A 19538-nucleotide genomic window follows, 5' to 3' on the forward strand; every position below is an offset into this window, starting at 1 on the left:
TGGTAGTTTTACATTAAAGTACTTCTAAATTAAAAAAAAAACAGAAAATTACGTTTCAACAAAAGTACCAAAGTGATACTTTTTGTCAGAAGAACTTCAGAAAAAGTAATCCCTATTTTACCGTGCTATGTACATTACGAAATGACCCTCATCATTTTAGCACAATGACAACTTTGCCAATCTATATTTTTTATTATTCCCGTATAATCTACTCAAGACTTTGCCCATCAATTTTTTTCATTCTTCTCCTATCACTTATGCATCGTTGAAGAAATTTTTTTTTTCATTATAATTATTGAAAAATCTATTAAACTATTATTATTATTATTTTATTATAATATTTTATTTTTATCAAGTATATGCCCTTTTATGTCAAAAAGTACTTTTTAAATTTGTTTCCAAACAAATTAGTATGTTTAAAAGTGCTATAGACATACGGATCCCAAATAATAAATAGCTTTTTAATAATAGAGCTTATTGCGTTAAGCTCTAAATTATAAGTTTTAAGTTAAAAGTAATATTTTCTACCGCAATTCTAAACACGCACTTAATCATTGCCCAAATTCTATTTGAATACAAATTCCCTTCTTGCAGTTCCAACTCAAAACCCTAACACTAACTACCACCACCACGTGCGACGGCACCTTAGATACAAGTCACGTGCGGGACACTAATCGTTATTCGTTAATTACAGAAAGGGCAAAAAAAACAGAGAGCAGTAGAGCACGCACAAGGAAGAAGAAACAGACGTTTTTCGAAACCCTAGCTCCCTCTCTTGCTCTGGCATCTGCATTACAGTCTCATCTTCAAGGTACGCATCTCTCTCTATTTCCTCCTCTCTCTCATACACGCACAATTTTGTATTTCCATTTTGATTTTGTTCTTACAAATTATGAGCTTAGCTATTCTATGTGCTTTAGTTTAATTTTCTTCACTATTGCATTGGGATGGATGTGTATATATTTAGTTACTTCTTTTTTTTTTTCTTTTTTTTTCTGTTCAGAGTAGTTGTGGCAGGGTCATTTGGGTGTTTCTGACTAAGTCCCGGATAATGAAAGCGAGAGTTGAATTTGGATTTTCGTTATTTGAAACTAATTATAAGCAACCAAACTCAGCATTAACTTTTTTTTTTTTTATAAGTATGGAGAATGCCGGTACTTAATAATGGAACCAACTGAACGGCCCCGTGTATTGAGAATGCCTAATGAGAACCACATCTGCAAGTTTTGAGCTTCAGAGCTCTACATCACTGGCTTTCCATATGAACTAACCGACATGGTTAATGTGTTTCGTATTATATTTTTCCATTTATGAGGTAGTTGATAAGTCTTACTTGCTGCTGTGTCTTTTTTGGTTAAATATTGACCTTTGCTCTGTAAGTATCAAAGGGGAGAACTATTCCTTCTCCATCTAATTTCCTATAGAGCTTGTTGAATCTTTTTCCTTGGGCATTAATATGTTATTTATCAAGAGACTTATGTAAAAGGAAGATGATGAAGAAGAAGATAAAACAAGAAAATAATTGGAAAATAAGAAAGGGTGTTATAAACTTGCTGCCGTGGATTAGAGTGACCTCTGAATTTCTTAGAATTTTGGGTTCATCTCCTAGCCAAAGTTGCAGACTCTATATTAAAGGGCTAGAATTTGTTTCTAGGCTCTTCTACCCCCACATTGAGGAGGATTAGGAACTTAAACATCTTCCTTTAAGAGATAGCACTATTGATTGAGAATAAAAATGATCAAGGGCATGCTTGAGCAATGAGATGAGATGAGATGAGAAATTGTGATAATTCTATGAATAGTAGTGAAATGGTTTGTGAATAGTGGTTTGATTTGATATGTTTTATTGGGTTTTGGAAAAGGAGAGAGAAAAACTTGAAAAAAAATTATGAAGTTAAAAATATAATTTTTTAATATTACTTTTGTTTTGAAATTTGAAAAAAGTTGTATTTTTTTTTGTTGTTGTTTTGTTTGGAAGTTTGGCAAAATTTGTATAGTGTTTTGTTTTTGGATAATGATTAGATGAAAAAGTTGAAGATTTGAAATTGAGAAGTGTTTTGTGCTTGATTGATGTTTGGGAAGGAAATTGTGAGAAGCTTTAAGATGAGACATTCTCGTCTCTGTTGCCAAACAAGGCCTAAGAGACATGGGATGTAGAGTTTGGTCATACAATCTGATATGGACCTGGGGGCATCCAATTCTGTTGTTCTTATCTATCTCTAGAAAGTTAAGTACAGGAGCCTGACTTTGGTTATAGCCGTATCGGGTCAAGATCTGCAGCATAATAATTGTCCTCGACTGCCCATTCAAGGCGACTGATCTTTGCATAAGAGGCTTGAACGGCAATGGTGGGATGTATGGAAATATCATTACAAGCCTGTAACTCTATCAATCCAGGGTTGAGATTGTGGCTTATGCATGTCAATCAAAGATGAGAACCAAATTGGAATTTGGAACACAATGTGGAAGTTATTGGTAGCACAATTATTCCTTGCTTATTTGTTCCCCTAACATTTCTTAATATTGTACAGTTTTATTTTGATAAGCAGTTTTTTTTAACCAAATAGGATAGTCTCTAATTTTTTATTTTTTATTTTTCAAATCTCATAAATGCCTGTTTTGTTTATATATGAGTTTCATTCTTATTCATTCAGTTTCTTTTTTTTTTTTTCTCCATTTCTTCTTCTAGCTTCATAGAGTTCTATACATACATAATACCTGCATGCATAAGTAAATATAGAAAAAAATACATATATTTATGTGTGCATGGGTATCATTTAAAGAATGAGAGGGTGAAAGGATCGCAACTGAGAAGTTGTGAAACAAAAGCCTAAGACCGAACAATACAAAAGGGTGATGATATTACTGTGGAAGGAGCAAAAAGGGTTTAAAGGAGGCCAAAAATGATGTGGGTAGAATTTAGGTGGAAAGGAAATGATTGTTAGAAATATAACTGGATATGAACAGTAGAGAACAAATGATGTAGAAGGATCCATGTAGCCACCCCAATTACTTTATATATATATAGAATATGGAAGCACATTAGATGAGGGTGGGTGTTGTTTGCTCGTCATACTAGAATTGTGATAAGAGATGGTTCAAGAACTAAATTCTGGCATGACATATGGCATGGAGATAGCACCCTCAAGGACTCATTCCCTATAGTGTTCAGGCTTGCGAAGCTTCAGTGGCGGACCTTAAGGAGATGGCTGGTGACTTAGTCCAATGGAATGTGAGTTTCACTAGGGCGGCCCAAGATTGGGAAGCTAGCAGCTTTGCAGATTTTTTCCGACTCATACTCCATGAGATCGAGTACTCAAGGAGCTAACAGTTTATGGTGGGTACCTGCCAAGAAAGGTATATTTTTGGTTTGTTCTTTCTATAAGGCCCTCACGCAACTACAGAATAATCAATTTCCATGGAGAAGGATCTGGAGAAATAAGGCGCCTCCTAGGGTGGCATTCTTTGTTTGGACAACGTCTCTGGGAAAGATCTTGACAATGGATAATTTACAATGCAGGGTGATAGTAGTGGACTGGTGTTGTATGTGCAAAAAAAGTGTTGAGACTGTGGACCATCTTCTACTATATTGTGAGGTTGCTAGAGTGTTATGGGACGATGTATTCAGACGGGTAGAGCTAGCTTGGGTTATGCCAGCAACAGTGGTCAAACTTCTGGCATGTTGGATGACCTTGGGCGGTATTCCACAAATATCAACTGTATGGAAGATGATTCCTATATGTATTCTTTGGTGCATTTGGCAGGAACAGAATGATCGGACGTTCGAGGATGGAGAGCGTTCATTGGAGGAGATTAGATTACTTTTTGTTAGAACTTTTTTTTTTTCTTTTGGGCCAAAGCTGTAGATTTCAATGGCCCCAATTATCATGATTTCTTGTTTCTCTGTCTTTTTCCTAAATAGGTGTTGTATTACCCCTTGTGTACTCGGGCTATGCTTATTAATATTAATATTAATATTAATATAATCGTTTACTTAAAAAAATATATGTACAAGTAATCAAACAACGGACCTATTAGTTGGGATTGAGTTGAGTTGAGTTGAGCTGTAGATGGTGGATGGAAGGTTCTAAGGACTTTATGCGTGATACCATTGTGCATTATGTGGTGCACTTGGTCAGAAAGGAATGCATGGTGCTTTAAAGATAGGGAGTGCACCGAGATTCAGAATTTCTTTTTACATACGTTATTGCTTTGTTTTTCAGCCATTGTACTTAATGGAACTACTGTCCACAATTTCTTTTCGTTTTCTTAGCGCCTCTAGAATGTATTTAGGCTTTTCTTTTGTATACTTTTGGTGTACTTAGACTTTGCCTATTTCATTCTCATTAATATAATTGTTCTTTTACCTATCCAAAAAAAAAAAAAAAAATAATCTATATAAGAATGTAAATAGAAGAAATAGAAGACTAGGAATTGAGAGAGAGATAGTTCCTACCTATCAAAAGAGAGATAGTTCCTGTAACGCCCTAATGGAAGGCCCAAACAATATGATCTATACTCCAAAAGGACAAGTTAATGATACAATTGGAGCCCCATTGGAACATTATAAAGCGCAAGAACTTCTCCTTTCTAAGCAATGTGGGATTCCATACATCACCTACCCTTATCCTTATCATATGGAGTATCACAGTTCCTTTTCATTTTCCTTCTTTTCGTTTTTGACGAAAATCTCATTTATTTTTCAGTTGATTATGGCAATCACCTTTCAATTTTTGGCACATCATTATACCTTGTGTTGCTTTATCTTGTTTTTCACTTCTGAGCAGAGCTATAAGGTCTGTGGAGTCAGATAAGAATGCTTATACACATTATTGAGATTCAACAAGCACTGGTAAAGAGTTTATGCATCCTAATGAAGTTAAGATTTTGAATAAGGTAGTGTTTCATTCGCTTAGGACTTCCATTTTTTTTTTAATACTGGAGGTGCAAATATTGATTGTTCAAAGCTCTTATAAGTTATTTGCAGTGTCTTTGTCAAATGTCAGAAGCTGTAATGGCAGTAGTTAAACCTGAGGTATTTTTTTATAATTTCTTTTATGATGATGTTAGATTTATTATGCAGATAAAAGCCAGATAAGTTTCTTTGTTTGAAGACACTGATATTTCCATCAGCTCGTTGCTTCAGAGCCATGGTGTCTGTTGGGGCTACTCCTAGCCTGAATTTGATGGAGGGCTTGACTGGGGTCTATTTGGACCTGTCTATGTTGAACTTTTTATAAATCCAAGTTTCAAATGGTAATAACAACAACAACAATGACAACGATGACAATAATAATAATAACAATAACCATAATAATAATAATAATAAGTTCCTATAAGGTATAAAATTAATGACATAAAACTGTTGCATTGTTCCATTGAAGGTATTGTTGCCCTTTGATTAGAAACCAATATTTCTTCCATAGGCTAAACCCACTTGGGATGGCAGGCGTGTGTCCAGGTTAGACTTAGGTGAGCTTTGGATAGTGAGATGAGATGAGATGGTTTTAGATGAAAGTTAAAAGTTTAATAAAATATTGTTAGAATATTATTTTTTAATATTATTATTGTTTTGGGATTTGAAAAAGTTGAATTTATTATATTTTGTGTGGAAATTTGAAAAAGTTGTAATGATAAGATGAGATGAGTTGAAACCATCTTTATATCCAAACCTAGCCTTAGTGAGGCTTATTTTTTTTACTGTAGTCATTTTCTCCTTTTAGATTTGTTTATGGTTATTGCATTGTTTATCCAGATGAAGTCTTACATTTGGCTTCAAACTGCCGATGGTTCAGTTCAACAAGTAGAAGAAGAGGTTGCTGTGTTTTGCCCTATGATATGCCGGGAAGTAATTCAGACAGGCATGGGATCTTCCAAAAACTATGCTATATCACTTCCACAACGAGTCAATCCTGCTATCTTGGGCTTAGTTCTTGATTACTGTCGATTTCACCATGTACCAGGTCGTTCTAATAAGGTCAGATGCACTGTTCCACTATGGTGATGTATTTTGCACTTTTTAGACAACATTTATTCCCCACTTTATGATTAAGGATGCTCTGACAGTTAAGTAATCTTCAAAAATGAAAACTTTTTATCATGATCCCTACAGGGAGGTTCTCCTACTATTTGGTTTGTAGTTAATTCGTTTATAAATTTAGTATCACTTTTTCCCTGAAGTTTGTTAAAAAAAGATTACTTGCTTATATAACTATTTGTGGCAATGGCGACTGCAGTAGATGGTACATCTTATAACTGACTATTTAAACTAAATTTTAATTTGACATCTCTTGATATAGGAATGCAAAAATTTTGACGAGAAGTTTATTCGGATGGATACGAAAAGGTTATGTGAGTTGACGTCTGCAGCTGATAGCCTCCAATTGAAACCTTTAGTTGATATCACAAGCCGAGCACTTGCTCGAATTATTGAAGGAAAAACTCCTGAGGAGATACGTGAAACATTTCATTTACCTGATGACCTAACAGAGGTGTGTGTTGCTAGCAAAAAGTCAATGTTCTAATGCCTTCTCTGTGAATGGTTTTTCATATATATTCAGTTTTCTCCAGGAGGAGAAGTTAGAGCCCCTGAGAAACATCACTGATGATCCACGTATCCGGCTTTTGAATCGATTGTATGCAAGAAAGAGGAAAGAATTAAAAGAGAGAGAGAAGTTAAAGGTGCTTATTTTGTTTTCATCCTGTTTTCTGCTTTTAATATAGAGAAATGATTTGTACAAGTCCCAAACAGACAAGCCCCATACAAGCCTTTGTAAAAAAGTGGACCCCATCTAAAAAAGTGTGAAAGAAACAATTCTTTATTAGTGGGACCCACTTTTTTTACAAAAGTCTTGTATCTAGCATTACTTTTTGATATAATTGAGTTCTTGCATTCTTTTTTTCTTTGCTGAATTTTCTAAATTTGAATTTTAACTGAAATGGTCACATTCCAATTATGTGGTTGAAGCACTTGAATGCCCATTTATATGTTGGCATTAATAGAAAATGGATCCTGTATGTTTCAGAATGTCGAAACTGTGGAGGAGCAGTTGGATGACCGCTCAGTTGATGATCTCTTGTCATTTATAAATGGTGGAGATGGAGGTATATGAGATAAAGGATCAATTCTTAATTTCAATTATAGATAGCTTACTTCTCTTCTTCTTCTTTTGTGTGGGGTTCTTAACCTCCTGCATCTTATCTATTTGTTTATCAATCCCTAGATTGTGTTAGACTTTGCAATGGTGCAATTGATGAATTGTGAAGATTCAACACTTGATGCTTGTAGTTATGTGTATATGCTCACTTTTTGAAGATATGAAGACCACTTTGTAAATGTTTTCTGCATCTCTCTGTGGTGATAAAGACAAGCATGACACTTTGGATGGATTTTTTTTTAAAGGTAATCAAGAATTTTATTCATAAGAAAAGGAGGCATAGCAATGTTTTAAATTCCGTTCTGGTGATCATTTTGGTTCAAGTACTAGAACGGAATATTGCAGTATGTGTGCATTCTGGTGTACCGTTTCGGGATTAATTATATATTATATATAAATATTTATATGTATATATAAACTAACAACTAATAGAATAAATAGATATGTGTGTGTGTGTGTATATATATATATGCAAGTGTGTATCATGTATATGTGTATATATATATATATAGAAGAATTGAAGATTTATAAAATGAATGTACTTTGAAAAAATACTTATAAAAAAAAAGGAATGTACTTTGAAAAAATCACAAACTTGAGGCACAAAAACAAAGAAAAAAAAAAGAATAGAGAAATTATTAAAAATAATGATATTTAAAAAAAAAAAAAAAGAAGAGAATGAAGGGACATATTTAAAGTTACTAAACAAATTAAAATTATATAAATACATTTTAAATTCTATAACTAATTAAATACAATCTAGATTTAAAAGTTACAAAAATGCCGTCCAAGCACAAGAAAATTACAAAAACTGTCCGAAATGGAATACGGCCGATATGCCAATTTTGGGCAGAATGGCTGAAATTTGACCGAAACGGACCGGAATTTAGAGTGAAACGGAACGAGGAGGTATAGTGTATTGGATACTACACCAGAACGGAAAATTTTGGCCGGAACAGCTTGGATGAAACGAAATTTAAAACTATGAGGCATAGCTCAAGTACACTGGAAGTATACATGAGAAGTACCTAACTAGGGTTTACAATCGAAAGTAGAAAATCATGGACATTTAGACCATTAAAATCAAGGACCCTTGCCCATAAAGACAAGGTTTTAAGGAGGAGAAATTTAAGCTCATCCATTGTCCTCTCGGGATTCTCGAAGCTTTTATCATTTCGCTCCCCTCAAATGCACCCCACACATACATATAATCTTCCATATTGCTGCCACTTGAGGATTGCCTTTGAGTCCTCTCCAGTTGCCACTTTCTCGGCAACTGCAAATATGAGATGGGAAGGAGCATGTGAATAAGATTTTGGCATGACATTTGGTGCGGGGATGTTGCTTTGAAAAGTGCTTTCCCTTCTCTCTATAGGATTGCGTTTGATCTGGACTCCTCAGTGGCTGAGAATATGTGTAATATTGCTGATTCCATTCATTGGTCTATGAGATTTACTCGCGCTGCTCAGGATTGCGGGGTGGGAGACATCACTGATTTCTATAGCGTGCTATATGCACTGAAACACAGGGCAGGAGGGGAGGACAGATTAGTATGGACACGCACAAGGAACAAGAAATTCTCAGTTTGCTTATACTACAAGACCTTGACAACCCACTCCCCTAATACCTTTCCGTGGAAGAGTATCTGGAGGAGTAATGCCCCTGTCAAGGTTGCTTTCTTTGGTTGGTTGGCTTCTCATGGCAAAATACTGACTATAGACAAGCTAAGAAAGCGCGGTCTAATTATAATGGACTGGTGCTTCTTGTGTAAACATGACAGTGAATCAGTGGATCACCTTCTCCTTCACTGTGAAGTAGTCAAGGTCTTATGGGACGAAATTCTCTCAAGACTTGGTATCGCATGGGTTATGCCAAAGAGGGTAATAGATTTATTGTACTGCTGGCAAAGGATTGGAAGCAATCGGCAGATTGCTGCTTTTTGGAAAATGGTACCGTTATGTCTAATGTGGTGCACTTGGAACGAAAGAAACGGCCGCTGCTTTGCGGATAGGGAACGCTCCCCGGCTGGTTTTAGGGATTTTTTCTTTCATACTTTGTTGCTGTGGGCTTCCTCTATTGTATTGAATGGAATGAGTTTTAATTACTTTTATGCTACTATCTGTAGCACGTAGTTTGTAATTAGGCTTTTCTTGTATACTTCCTGTGTACTCGGGTTTTGGCTTTTTACGTGGATCAATAAAATCTCTTTTTACCTATAAAAAAAAAAAGCTTGCTAGAAAATCCTCCAGCCTACAAGGCATAGCCCAAGATAATCCTATTCCCACAAAAAAATCATCCCACAAGGCTCTGCTGACCTCACAATGTAGAAGCAGGTGATCTATTGATTCCCAATTCTTCTTACACATGCAACACTAGTCCAACACCGTTACTTGACATTTCCTCAAATTGTTTGTAGTAAGAATCTTGTCTAGGGATGTTGTCCAAACAAAAAAAGCTGCTTTCAAAGGGGCTTTCGTCTTTCATATATTCCTCCATGGAAAAGGTGTCATGCCCTGGCTAGTTAGAACCTGGTAGAATGATCTAATTGTGAATCTACCTTTCTTTGCCCTCAGTCACCTTGGCAAAATATAGTGTAACATACGAACCTAGAATTTAGGTTAATTCAGTTAGAAATGATTTAGTTATGTTATTTTTATATTTATTCTTTTTATTAATTTATCTCTATAGTAAGATTTTAAGTAATTAGATTGCTATGACACGTTTTCTAGAAAGATTAGTAACGTCTAGTGCCTCGTATAGGTCACGAGCTACGACGTGAGATTTCAAAAGCAGCGCTAAGAGGTAAATAATATGATTATATAAATGTATGTGTAATGTAAATATTATAATTGGGTATGATAATATGATATGGTTTTGATGGTTATCTACGTTGCGCTAAGAGCCAAGTCAAGGTTAGATCGCTTTCATGAACTTCTATGAATTATGATGATTTACATGAAAGTAAGCCTATATATATGCTATGCTTTTATGGATTGTTGATTGATGGATTGAATGTTACTAAAATCACATGGAAGCCATGATATGATCATATAATAATTTAAGATAGGTATTCTATGAATTAAAATAGCCAGATCATGCATGCTTCATTCATGTAGTGCTTAGACCATGTATGCCATATATTGTTCATGCAATAACTTAAGTCAAGCATGCCATGTAATAAATAGCCAGATCATGTATGCCATATTCATGTAGTTTTGAGATCATGCATGCCATGAAATGTCATAAAATGATTAAATCATGTTAGGTCATGTCATGCTATGCTATACCATGTACAAGAATATATCATGTTATGCCATGCCATGTACAAGAATATGCCATGCTAGAAAAGTCTATGAAGTCCAAGAAAATTATCATGCATTAAGAAAGATAAACATTTTAAGGTAACACGGACCCAAGCGTGTTTACCATAGTTATGCTAAGACGGTACCACGAACTCAAGCGTGGTTACCACAAGTTAAGTGAAACACGGACTCAAGCGTGTTTCACTCCATGTCATGCAAGTTAAGTGAACATGGACCCAAGCATGTTTCACTTCATGTCAAGCAAGATAAGTGAAACACGGACCCAAGCGTGTTTCACTCCATGTCATGCAAGTTAAGTGAACATGGACCCAAGCATGTTTCACTTCATGTCAAGCAAGATAAGTGAAACACGGACCCAAGCGTGTTTCACTCCATGTCATGCAAGTTAAGTGAACATGAACCCAAGCATGTTTCACTCCATGTCAAGCAAGATAAGTGAAACACGGACTCAAGCGTGTTTCACCCCACGTCAAGCAAGATAAGTGAAACACGGTCTCAAGCGTGTTTCACTTCATGTTATGCAAGTTAAGTGAAACACGGACTCAAGTGTGTTTCACTACATGACAAGTTATGTGGTGCCATGGACTCAAGCGTGGTTTACCATGAAATAAGTATAATTCAAGATAAACAAGTTACTCATGCAGTCACGCTTCATGTTTGCCACGATTATGAATGTTTCCGTTCATGTTAATCCATGAATGTTATATGAAAGTTATGATAAGGCTTTAAAAATCAAATTATGCTAAGCTATATAGTATTTTACGGTATGATGTATTATTTACTGAGTATTCGACTCATTTTTTGTTGTTTGTCTTTTTGTTTTCTTCTATGTTGATTGCCACAGATGGTGATTATGATGATGCAGAGCTGGATGGCCAGGAGTAGATTTAGTATAAGGACTTAGAGATGAATAAGTGTCATTTACACAAGGATTAAGTTTCTTTTATGTCATTTCAATAACTAGTCTTGTTTAAGACTAGCTCATGTTTTGCTTTATTCAGTTTCAAGTTTCAAGACTATTTATATCCTTCCAATTAAGTTTCTTTCAATAAATGAGGTATTTCAGAGTAATGAGTCTCTTTACCGGGCATTTTATCATGTTTGTTAGTAACGTCTCTATCCTACGGGAACGGGGTGTTACATATAGTAAGGCAAAGAACTCGGTGATAAGCCCCAACTCCTAATCTTGTGCCACCCTAATGAAATCTACATTCCATTGATGGGAGCCACGAGAGAAGAATAAGAGATCAACTACTGAAGCATCCTTTGCCCGTACAAGGTAACAAACGTTAGGGAATGTTTCTATGAGGCTTTGTTCACCACATTGTGCCACAATTTGACCCAAGAGCAATCACCTACTTCAATATGTGCATGGCTTAGGAAAGTCTCTCACCCTTTTCTAATGTGTTTCCACAAACCCACCCTATTTGGTCCACGTACCACATTCGAGCACCATCCTCCCCAAGACTCCGCAAACTTCGAATCTATAACTAACTTCCATAGGGCCCCCCTTTCTCGTTGGTACTGCCACAACCATTTACCCAACATAGGTTGATTAAACTTTGTCAAATTACGGATCCCCAAGTTGCCCCTAGATACTGGTGTGCAAACAATTGACCAATGGATGGAATTTAAACTCATCTCCCATTCCATTCCACAAGAAATCCCGTTGTACCTTCTCAATACGATAGGCTACCTTTGTAGGGATTGGGAACAAGGACAGAAAATATGTTGGTAAATTACAGAGGGTACTTTTGATAAGAGTAAGCCTACCCCCTTCAAACAAGTATAAACTCTTCCAAGAAGCCAATCTACGTTCCACATTTTCAATCAGAGCATTCCAAATCCCCTTCGATTTGAATGAAGCACCTACGGTAAGTCAAGATACTTCGTAGGTGGAGAAGATACCTTACATTTTAGAAGGCGAGCTAAATTCATCGCATTGGGAACAACCCTCGTTAGCACCAATTCAGACTTGGCAAGATTCACTCTCAATTCAGAGACAACTTCAAAACAAAGGAGGAGAGCCCTCAAAGATTGAATGTTACCATGATTTGCTCCACAAAAGATGAGAGTATCATTGACAAAAAACAAATGAGAAATATCAATAGAGCCATAATCACCACTTCCCACTGAGAAGCCATCGAGGAAGCCACCTTCCACAAGGCCCGAAATAATCTTGCTAAGAGCTTCCATGACAATAATGAAAAGTAATGAAGAGAGTGGATCCCCCTGTCTCAAGCCATGAAAGGAGTAAAAAAACCCACTGGCGAACCATTCACTAAAATCGAAAAGCGAGCTGTAGAAATGCAAAATGCTACCCAAGCACGCCATTTCACGCCAAAACCACATCTTTTTTTTTTTTTGATAAGTAAACAAATTATATAAATCAAAGAATAGGCATAGACAGGTACAATACAATGAATGCCCTAACTAAGTAGGTGCAATAGAGACAAGAAAATCATGAAGATCTAGGCCATTAAAATCAACAGCAATGGTCCAAGTACATAGAGTTCTAATAAAGAAAGCTTTTAGTTCCTCCATCGATCTCTTTTTGTCCTCGAATGCCCGTTCATTGTGCTCCTGGCACATCTTGCAAGAAGACAGAGTTAGAAGTTCCAGTTGAGGTGATCGTAAGCTTTCTCCATATCTAGTTTGCACAATAATTCAAGTTCTAGAGATTTGTCTTCCGTCCAAGACATCATTGGCAATTAATGCTGAGTTAAGAATTTGTCTACCTTTGAAGAATGCATTTTGAGGCTTCAAAATTAACTTCTCCATCACCGCACTCAATATATTCACTAGGACTTTAGAAATGATCTTGTATACCCCATTCACTAAGCTAATAGGGCGGTAGTCTTTGACATTTAGATTGAGAGCTAAATGTCAAAGACATTTAGATTGAGAACCCCAATTTTTTTAGAATGAGAGCTAAAACAAGTAGCATTTAGATTTTTATCAAACCTTTCAGTAGCATGAAACTATTGAAACACCCTTATGAGATCATCCTTGATCACTTCCCAACAAACTCGGAAGAAACCCATAGTAAAAGCGTTAGGGCCTGGAGCCTTGTCACTAGCTATGCTACAAATCACTTTACGCACTTCATCTTCTTCAAACAACCTCTCAAGCCACCCTAAACCCTATCGGTCTAATGATTCAAAAGTTAATCCATCCACTTTTGGTCTCCATGTGTATTGTTCTGAGAGGAGGTGCTCGTAATACTGTACAATGTGGTTCTTGATGACTAGCTGGTTCAATGAATGGACACCATCTACCATCAAAGCCTCGATTGCATTGTTCCTCCTATGCGAATTATGGAATTTGCCACCTGATGGAAAAACTTAGTGCACTTATCTCCCTCCTTTAGCCATAGTGCCCTCGATTTTTGTCTCCAAGAGATCTCCATCAATGTTGCTCTTTCAAGTTTTGTGACTACCTGATTCTTACGGATTCTTTGGGATTCAGAGACAGATCTTGCCTCCTTCTCGTCCTCCAGACCTTGTAGCTCCTTTAAGAGAGAGCACCTTTGGTGGGCCACATTCCCAAAAACTTGTTCGTTCCATTGCTTCAAATTATTCTTCAGCGCTTTTAGGTTTTTGGCCATTATGAAACTTGGAGAACCTTGGAAGCAATATGACGACTACCATTGTCTAATCCTATCTACAAAACTGTCAGTTTTAAGCCCCATATTCTTAAATTTAAAATACCTTATGCCCCCTTGGATGCCTCCACCATTAAAGATGATAGGGAAATTATGAGCATAACCTGGGTAGTCGTTTTTTAAGTACATCCGGAAAATGTAACTCCCAATCTGGAGTTATTAAAAACCAATCAATCCTTGACAAAGATGGGGAGTTATTAAAAACCAATCAATCCTCGACAAAGATGGGGTGTTCACGACTGTTGGACCATGTGAATGTGCCTCCAATTAAAGGAATATCCATAAGGTGATGTTTGAAAATGAAGAAAGAATAATCCCTCATAGTGTGGTTAATGTGATATGAACCCGATCTTTCACTTGGGAAGTGGGTGACATGAAAGTCCCCCTCTACAGCTTGGTAACTCCCACCAACTAAGGAGCCCTGCCAATTCTTTCCACGACAATTGTCTTTTGGAATTTGATGGATTTTTAAATTCCCATGCTTAATGGAGGAAGAAGAAAGAAGGGCACATAGTTTATAAATGAATTCCGGATGTTAATGAGACAATTGTGAGATAGTTAACTGGTTCAGGTGGAGAATCTTGTGGGATAGCACCCATAACACTCTCAATCTTGTTGAATGGTACAGAAAAACTAATTTTTCTGTATTTGCATGTAAACCTTAGATGCTATCAAAACTTATAATAACAGAATAATGAACAAGTTTTGGGCTGTAGCTGCATTTGCATGCAGATTAGTTGATTAAAATAATTTTGATTAACAAGAATTAACTTTTCTCTCGTTGTCGAATTGTATGGTATTCATGGTTTCAATATGTTTACTTCAGTTCGACTATGCACGATATATTTAGCATTGCAGATGGATTTTTTTATGACTGACACAGAGGGCTGTGGTTACTGTTATTATTTTGACAAATTGTACAATGTTCAATGTTTATGCTTTCTGTAGCATTTGATGTAGTCCAATTGTAAATTTATATAGTTTGGCAATCATGCTCTAGCTAAGGTTGACCATTATATGGAAAATATTGATTTGGGCATAGCTGCAACTTTTCCTTCAATGAACTGCGTGCCTGTGCCCATAAGTAATTAACTGATTTTTTTAAAAAAAAATTTTTGTTAATGGTTCAGTTCGTTGATTTCCTTTTTTTTTTTTTTCTTTTTTAAACGGTAAACCAAATTTTATTGATCATAAAAATAGACAAAGGCCCAAGTATACAAGACATATACAAAAGCATTGCCTGCATGCAATCAAAGTCGTTGATTTCTTGGTGATACTTAATGACGTTGTTGCTTTTGTCTGCATTCATTGGCTTGTTGGAACATTTGAGAGTGCGTATTCTATTATAGCCTATTTTTGTTAATTGTTTTGTTACCTAATCTTTCTGTTCTGCAGATACAAAGGTGGCCAGAACCAACAGGAGTAAAAAGAAAAATCGGAGGAGAAAAGATCAATCAAAGGTTGTCACCTCTGTGTGTGTGTGTGTGTGTGTGCTAGTGTGAATGGATGTGCATTCATTATGAGGTTCTGTCTTTGTGCCTAATTTATTATCTCATTGTTTGTTGCTGGGTGTCTTTTGATGCTTTAGGTGTTGCACGATCTTTCTTCTGCTTGCCATGTTGGTGAGGTTAGCAATGGTTTGTTGGCATCTTCCAGTACATGTTCAAAATTGCAAGATTCTGCAGTTACGAGTTTTTCCCCAAACGTCGAGTTTGATGATGGTGATATTGATGATGATATAGATCCTGCTATGAAGGAAGAACTCGACAGGTTAGATATCAATTAGGTATCTAGATTAAGATGATGAATCTGGGTTTTTGCTTCAATTAGATTATTTCAATTGTGTTCTTTAATTTCTGGGCGAAACAGAAGATTATTTAGGTTCAGGACTATCAGATCTAGTGCAAAATTGCCAATACAACTCATTGCCTCAGAATTGCTTCTCAAAATTATCTTTGTTTACTAGAAGAGTTAGTTTTACTTCTTAAATTCCACCTCAATCATGTTTCTAGTCCAAATAATTTTGACGCTACCCTGGTTTCTCTCCCACCACAAATCAAGACATCAACTTCATGAAGGCCCAGATTTAACAGGTTAATCTGTGGAGATTGAATTAAGGAGTAGTAATTTGGGTATAGATGCTATTAGTGTTCATTGGTTAGAATATTGCATGTATGAAGGACTGGTGGTTGTTTTTTGTCTGTCAGAGGTAACTTGGTTTGCACCCTCGTCTCATGTATCAGTCTCCTGCTCACCTTTCTTTTCTTTTCTTTTCTTCCTTTCTTCTTCTTCTCTCTCTCTATTTTTTTTTTTTTTTTTTTATGAATAAGAAATTTTTTAATTAAGACTAGTAACAAGGCAAAGCCTAGTACACAGGAAGTATACAAATACTGAACCTAGTTACAAGTCCGGAACTAGAAAAAGAAACAAGAAAATCATGGACAGTATTTCCATTAAATACAATGGCTGAAGCCCAAGTCTCCTGCTCATATCTCGGATGACACCCTTTCCCTGGATAGAAAGTTTATCATTTGTTAATAGTATTTATGTAATCTCTTTTTTTTCTAAGCATGAGTATTATCTCATCTAAACTTGCATTGTATTGTTTTATGCAGGGAAGTGGAGGATTTTGCACGAAGATTGAATTCAGATTGGCCAGAAAGAATGCAAGAAATTTTATCTTTGGGCCAAGAAAGAAGGCTGATGCCTATATGCATGGGTAAATATATGAGTATGTTGCTTCTTCATTCTTCAACTTCTTTTATAGTTTATCATTTCTTTACTTGCTGCTGCAGAAGCTTTCAGTTTAAACGTTTCTTATTTGGTTTACTCGTTTATTTTTTTATATTAATTAGTTGTACATGTGAACAGGTGTAGACCAGAGATAATGAAATGGTAGATAACTCGTTTCTACCATTGGTCAGCAGCTTGGGTGTTTTGGAGCAGATGGCGATGTGGAGGTTGTTGCTGTCAAAGGCTAGAAGAGTTCACATTTTTCCGTGTGTACATCATGTGAGTATTTTTGTTCGTTCTGCGATTACCCAAATGCAATCTCTTTCCATAGGTGTATTGTATTGTGGAAAAAGAAGAAAGGGAAAAATAAGATTAATGGAAAATATAGTTGGTAATCTAGCATGATCTGTTTATTTTGTTTTAACGTTATTTGTTGTATCAGGTGGTTTGTAATTTTCTGCAATTGCCGTTGGGTGGTTCATGTAGTATGTACTTCTTTAGAATATGTCAATTTCATTATATTTATTTAAATTATTATACCTTTGAGGCCCTTCTAGCCTCTGTGTTAATGGAAAATTAAGTAGTTATACAAAGAGTGCAATATAATGTTTTCGGGTAAGTATTCATAAATGCAATTTTGCTGAAGAGAAAAATAAAAGGTGTTGTGTTTGGGTGGCAACTGCAAGCGAGAATGAGCAAAGCGGGGAACACTGAAAAACTACCGTTCATCTTACATAATGCGATGGCCCAAACAATTTCAGTGCTTAACTTTAATATTTTATCGATTTCCTTAAAATCAAGAGTCTGCCTGATCTGTGGAGTACATCTACAGCCGAAACAATCTATTTATGACTGGTGCAATCATGTGTACTGCAGCACCTCACGACTGAGAAACCTTGGATAGGCCTCGTCAATAAAAACCAACCCCTTAATGACGATCAGTCTTCTGATCTTAACAATATATTGGATATTTATGCTACTGATTTAATCCCAATTTCTCGTATTTTCTATCTACATTTATTTGACTGTTAAGCATCTAGGACTGAATTTCTTAAGGCAATTATATATAGTAGGAGTCCCCAGCCATACTTACTATAGTTTAGATTATTATAAATAAGACTATTGCCTATATATAATAATAATAACAAAAAAATTACATTGCTGGGAAAAATACATATGCCTAAAACGGAAGGAAGCTCACAGGTCTTCACCGGAAGTATGGTTAAGCTGCAAAAACTGATCCTGCTAACCTGGAGATCAGATTCTAGCAGGGGGATCAGGAGACTAAATTTTTCGAGTCAATCGAGCAACATTCTTGAACATTCTGATATGATATTCCAAAATACGGTCTTTTGTTCTTTGTTTCATTAGAACATTGATGTAGAGGAACATAAGTTTAAGTTGTACTTGTTTTTTAATTTTTTCCTGAGCACGTTGTATTTGAACTTAGTTTTTGGATACTGTTTACTTGTTTGCTTCGTTATATAAAAGTAAAAACAAAAAAATAAATGCCCTTAATACTTCATAAATGTTATAAACTATCTTGAATTGTATGACCACATTTATCTAGTCGTCAAATGCATAGTGCATAGTGCTAGCATAGTGAGCTAGCATAGTCCCCTTTGTACGCCTATATATATCGTTGAATTCTTTAAGAAATTCATAAGTTTGATATACAAATCAATAAGAGAATCTCTTCTCATTCTCTCTTAACCTCTTTGAGTTCTCTTTCTATCGTTGAATTTCTTTCTCTATTTTCATGATTTTATAACACGTTATCAGCACGATTCTCATCGTCTTCCTCCTCTCTCCAAAAACTTCATCTTCTTCCTTCGTCTCCTGTTGAGCTTTTCCTTCTTTCTCAGATGACCAAAACCGATCGGCAGATCATGATCTGACGGAGCGAACGACTCGAGAAGATATGGTGGAGAGTGTCCTGCGGGAGCCTATAGATCGGAGATGATTCCATATTCCAGTTGCGTGGCTAAACAAAGGATCGGGATGATCGTCGACAGAACTCAACAGGTGCTGGGGATCATGTAGATCCTCACGTCCCAGACCTTGAACACGGGGATCCTGTAGATCCTCACCTATTAGACCTTGAACATGCATGATTCGAGTTTTGAGTTTCCGAGTCCGTAACATAACCTCCGAGTCCTGAGCTCCCAAAATAAAATCTCATGCCGAGTTCTCCGACAACTTAATTTTGGATGGCGGAGACCAATCACCAACCCGATCTTGGCTTCTCTGAATGTCTTAAGCTTTATCTCTTCGAACTCGTTCTATATGGCTGCGAATCTCATCCCCTTCCGAGCATCCTGGATCTGAGCTTGTGCGATGTCGGACCACCGAAATCCGGACCAAAACCATCCAACAAGTGCCTCCTATACACACTTGTTTCGATTTTTTATTTTCAGCTTACATGCTCCAAGAGCAGAAGCAGAAAGGATTTAAGCTCGTGGCCATTAAAATAGTGATTCCTTCGAAGGAGTTTGCACAGAAGTATTATCTCGCACCCTGCGCTCTTAGCCTTGACGGGAAGACCTCCGAGCTGTACACCCACGTGATGGGTCCCATCCCGATCGAATACCTACGGCTGCAACTAAGGCGTGGCGAACGGGTGGTGTGGGACGGAGGAATAATTCTTTCCACACGTCCTCG

At 36.4% G+C, this 19538-nt stretch overlaps 1 protein-coding gene across 10 annotated transcripts; it reads left to right on the forward strand.

The window, feature by feature from the left end:
- Nucleotides 1-673: 673 nt before the first annotated feature.
- Nucleotides 674-17507, forward strand: LOC122310862 (SKP1-like protein 21). 10 transcript variants are annotated; one of them, XM_043125072.1, is made up of 11 exons: nt 709-811; nt 4788-4896; nt 4988-5035; nt 5756-5977; nt 6300-6491; nt 6571-6681; nt 7026-7104; nt 15540-15604; nt 15733-15914; nt 16760-16863; nt 17016-17507. In XM_043125072.1, the coding sequence occupies exons 2-11, from the start codon at nt 4864-4866 to the stop codon at nt 17030-17032; spliced, it is 1053 nt and encodes a 350-aa protein (XP_042981006.1). In that variant the 5' UTR covers nt 709-811; nt 4788-4863; the 3' UTR covers nt 17033-17507. The 10 variants fall into 10 exon arrangements, with proteins under 10 accessions (XP_042981012.1, XP_042981009.1, XP_042981006.1 ...); XM_043125071.1 differs by having other exon boundaries at nt 710-811; nt 16760-16875; XM_043125075.1 differs by lacking the exon at nt 4988-5035 and having other exon boundaries at nt 676-811; nt 4788-4852; nt 16760-16875.
- The last annotated feature ends 2031 nt before the right edge of the window (nt 17508-19538 follow it).

The sequence above is a fragment of the Carya illinoinensis genome, chromosome 5 (assembly GCF_018687715.1).
Source record: "Carya illinoinensis cultivar Pawnee chromosome 5, C.illinoinensisPawnee_v1, whole genome shotgun sequence".
NCBI classification, from domain to species: Eukaryota; Viridiplantae; Streptophyta; class Magnoliopsida; order Fagales; family Juglandaceae; genus Carya; species Carya illinoinensis.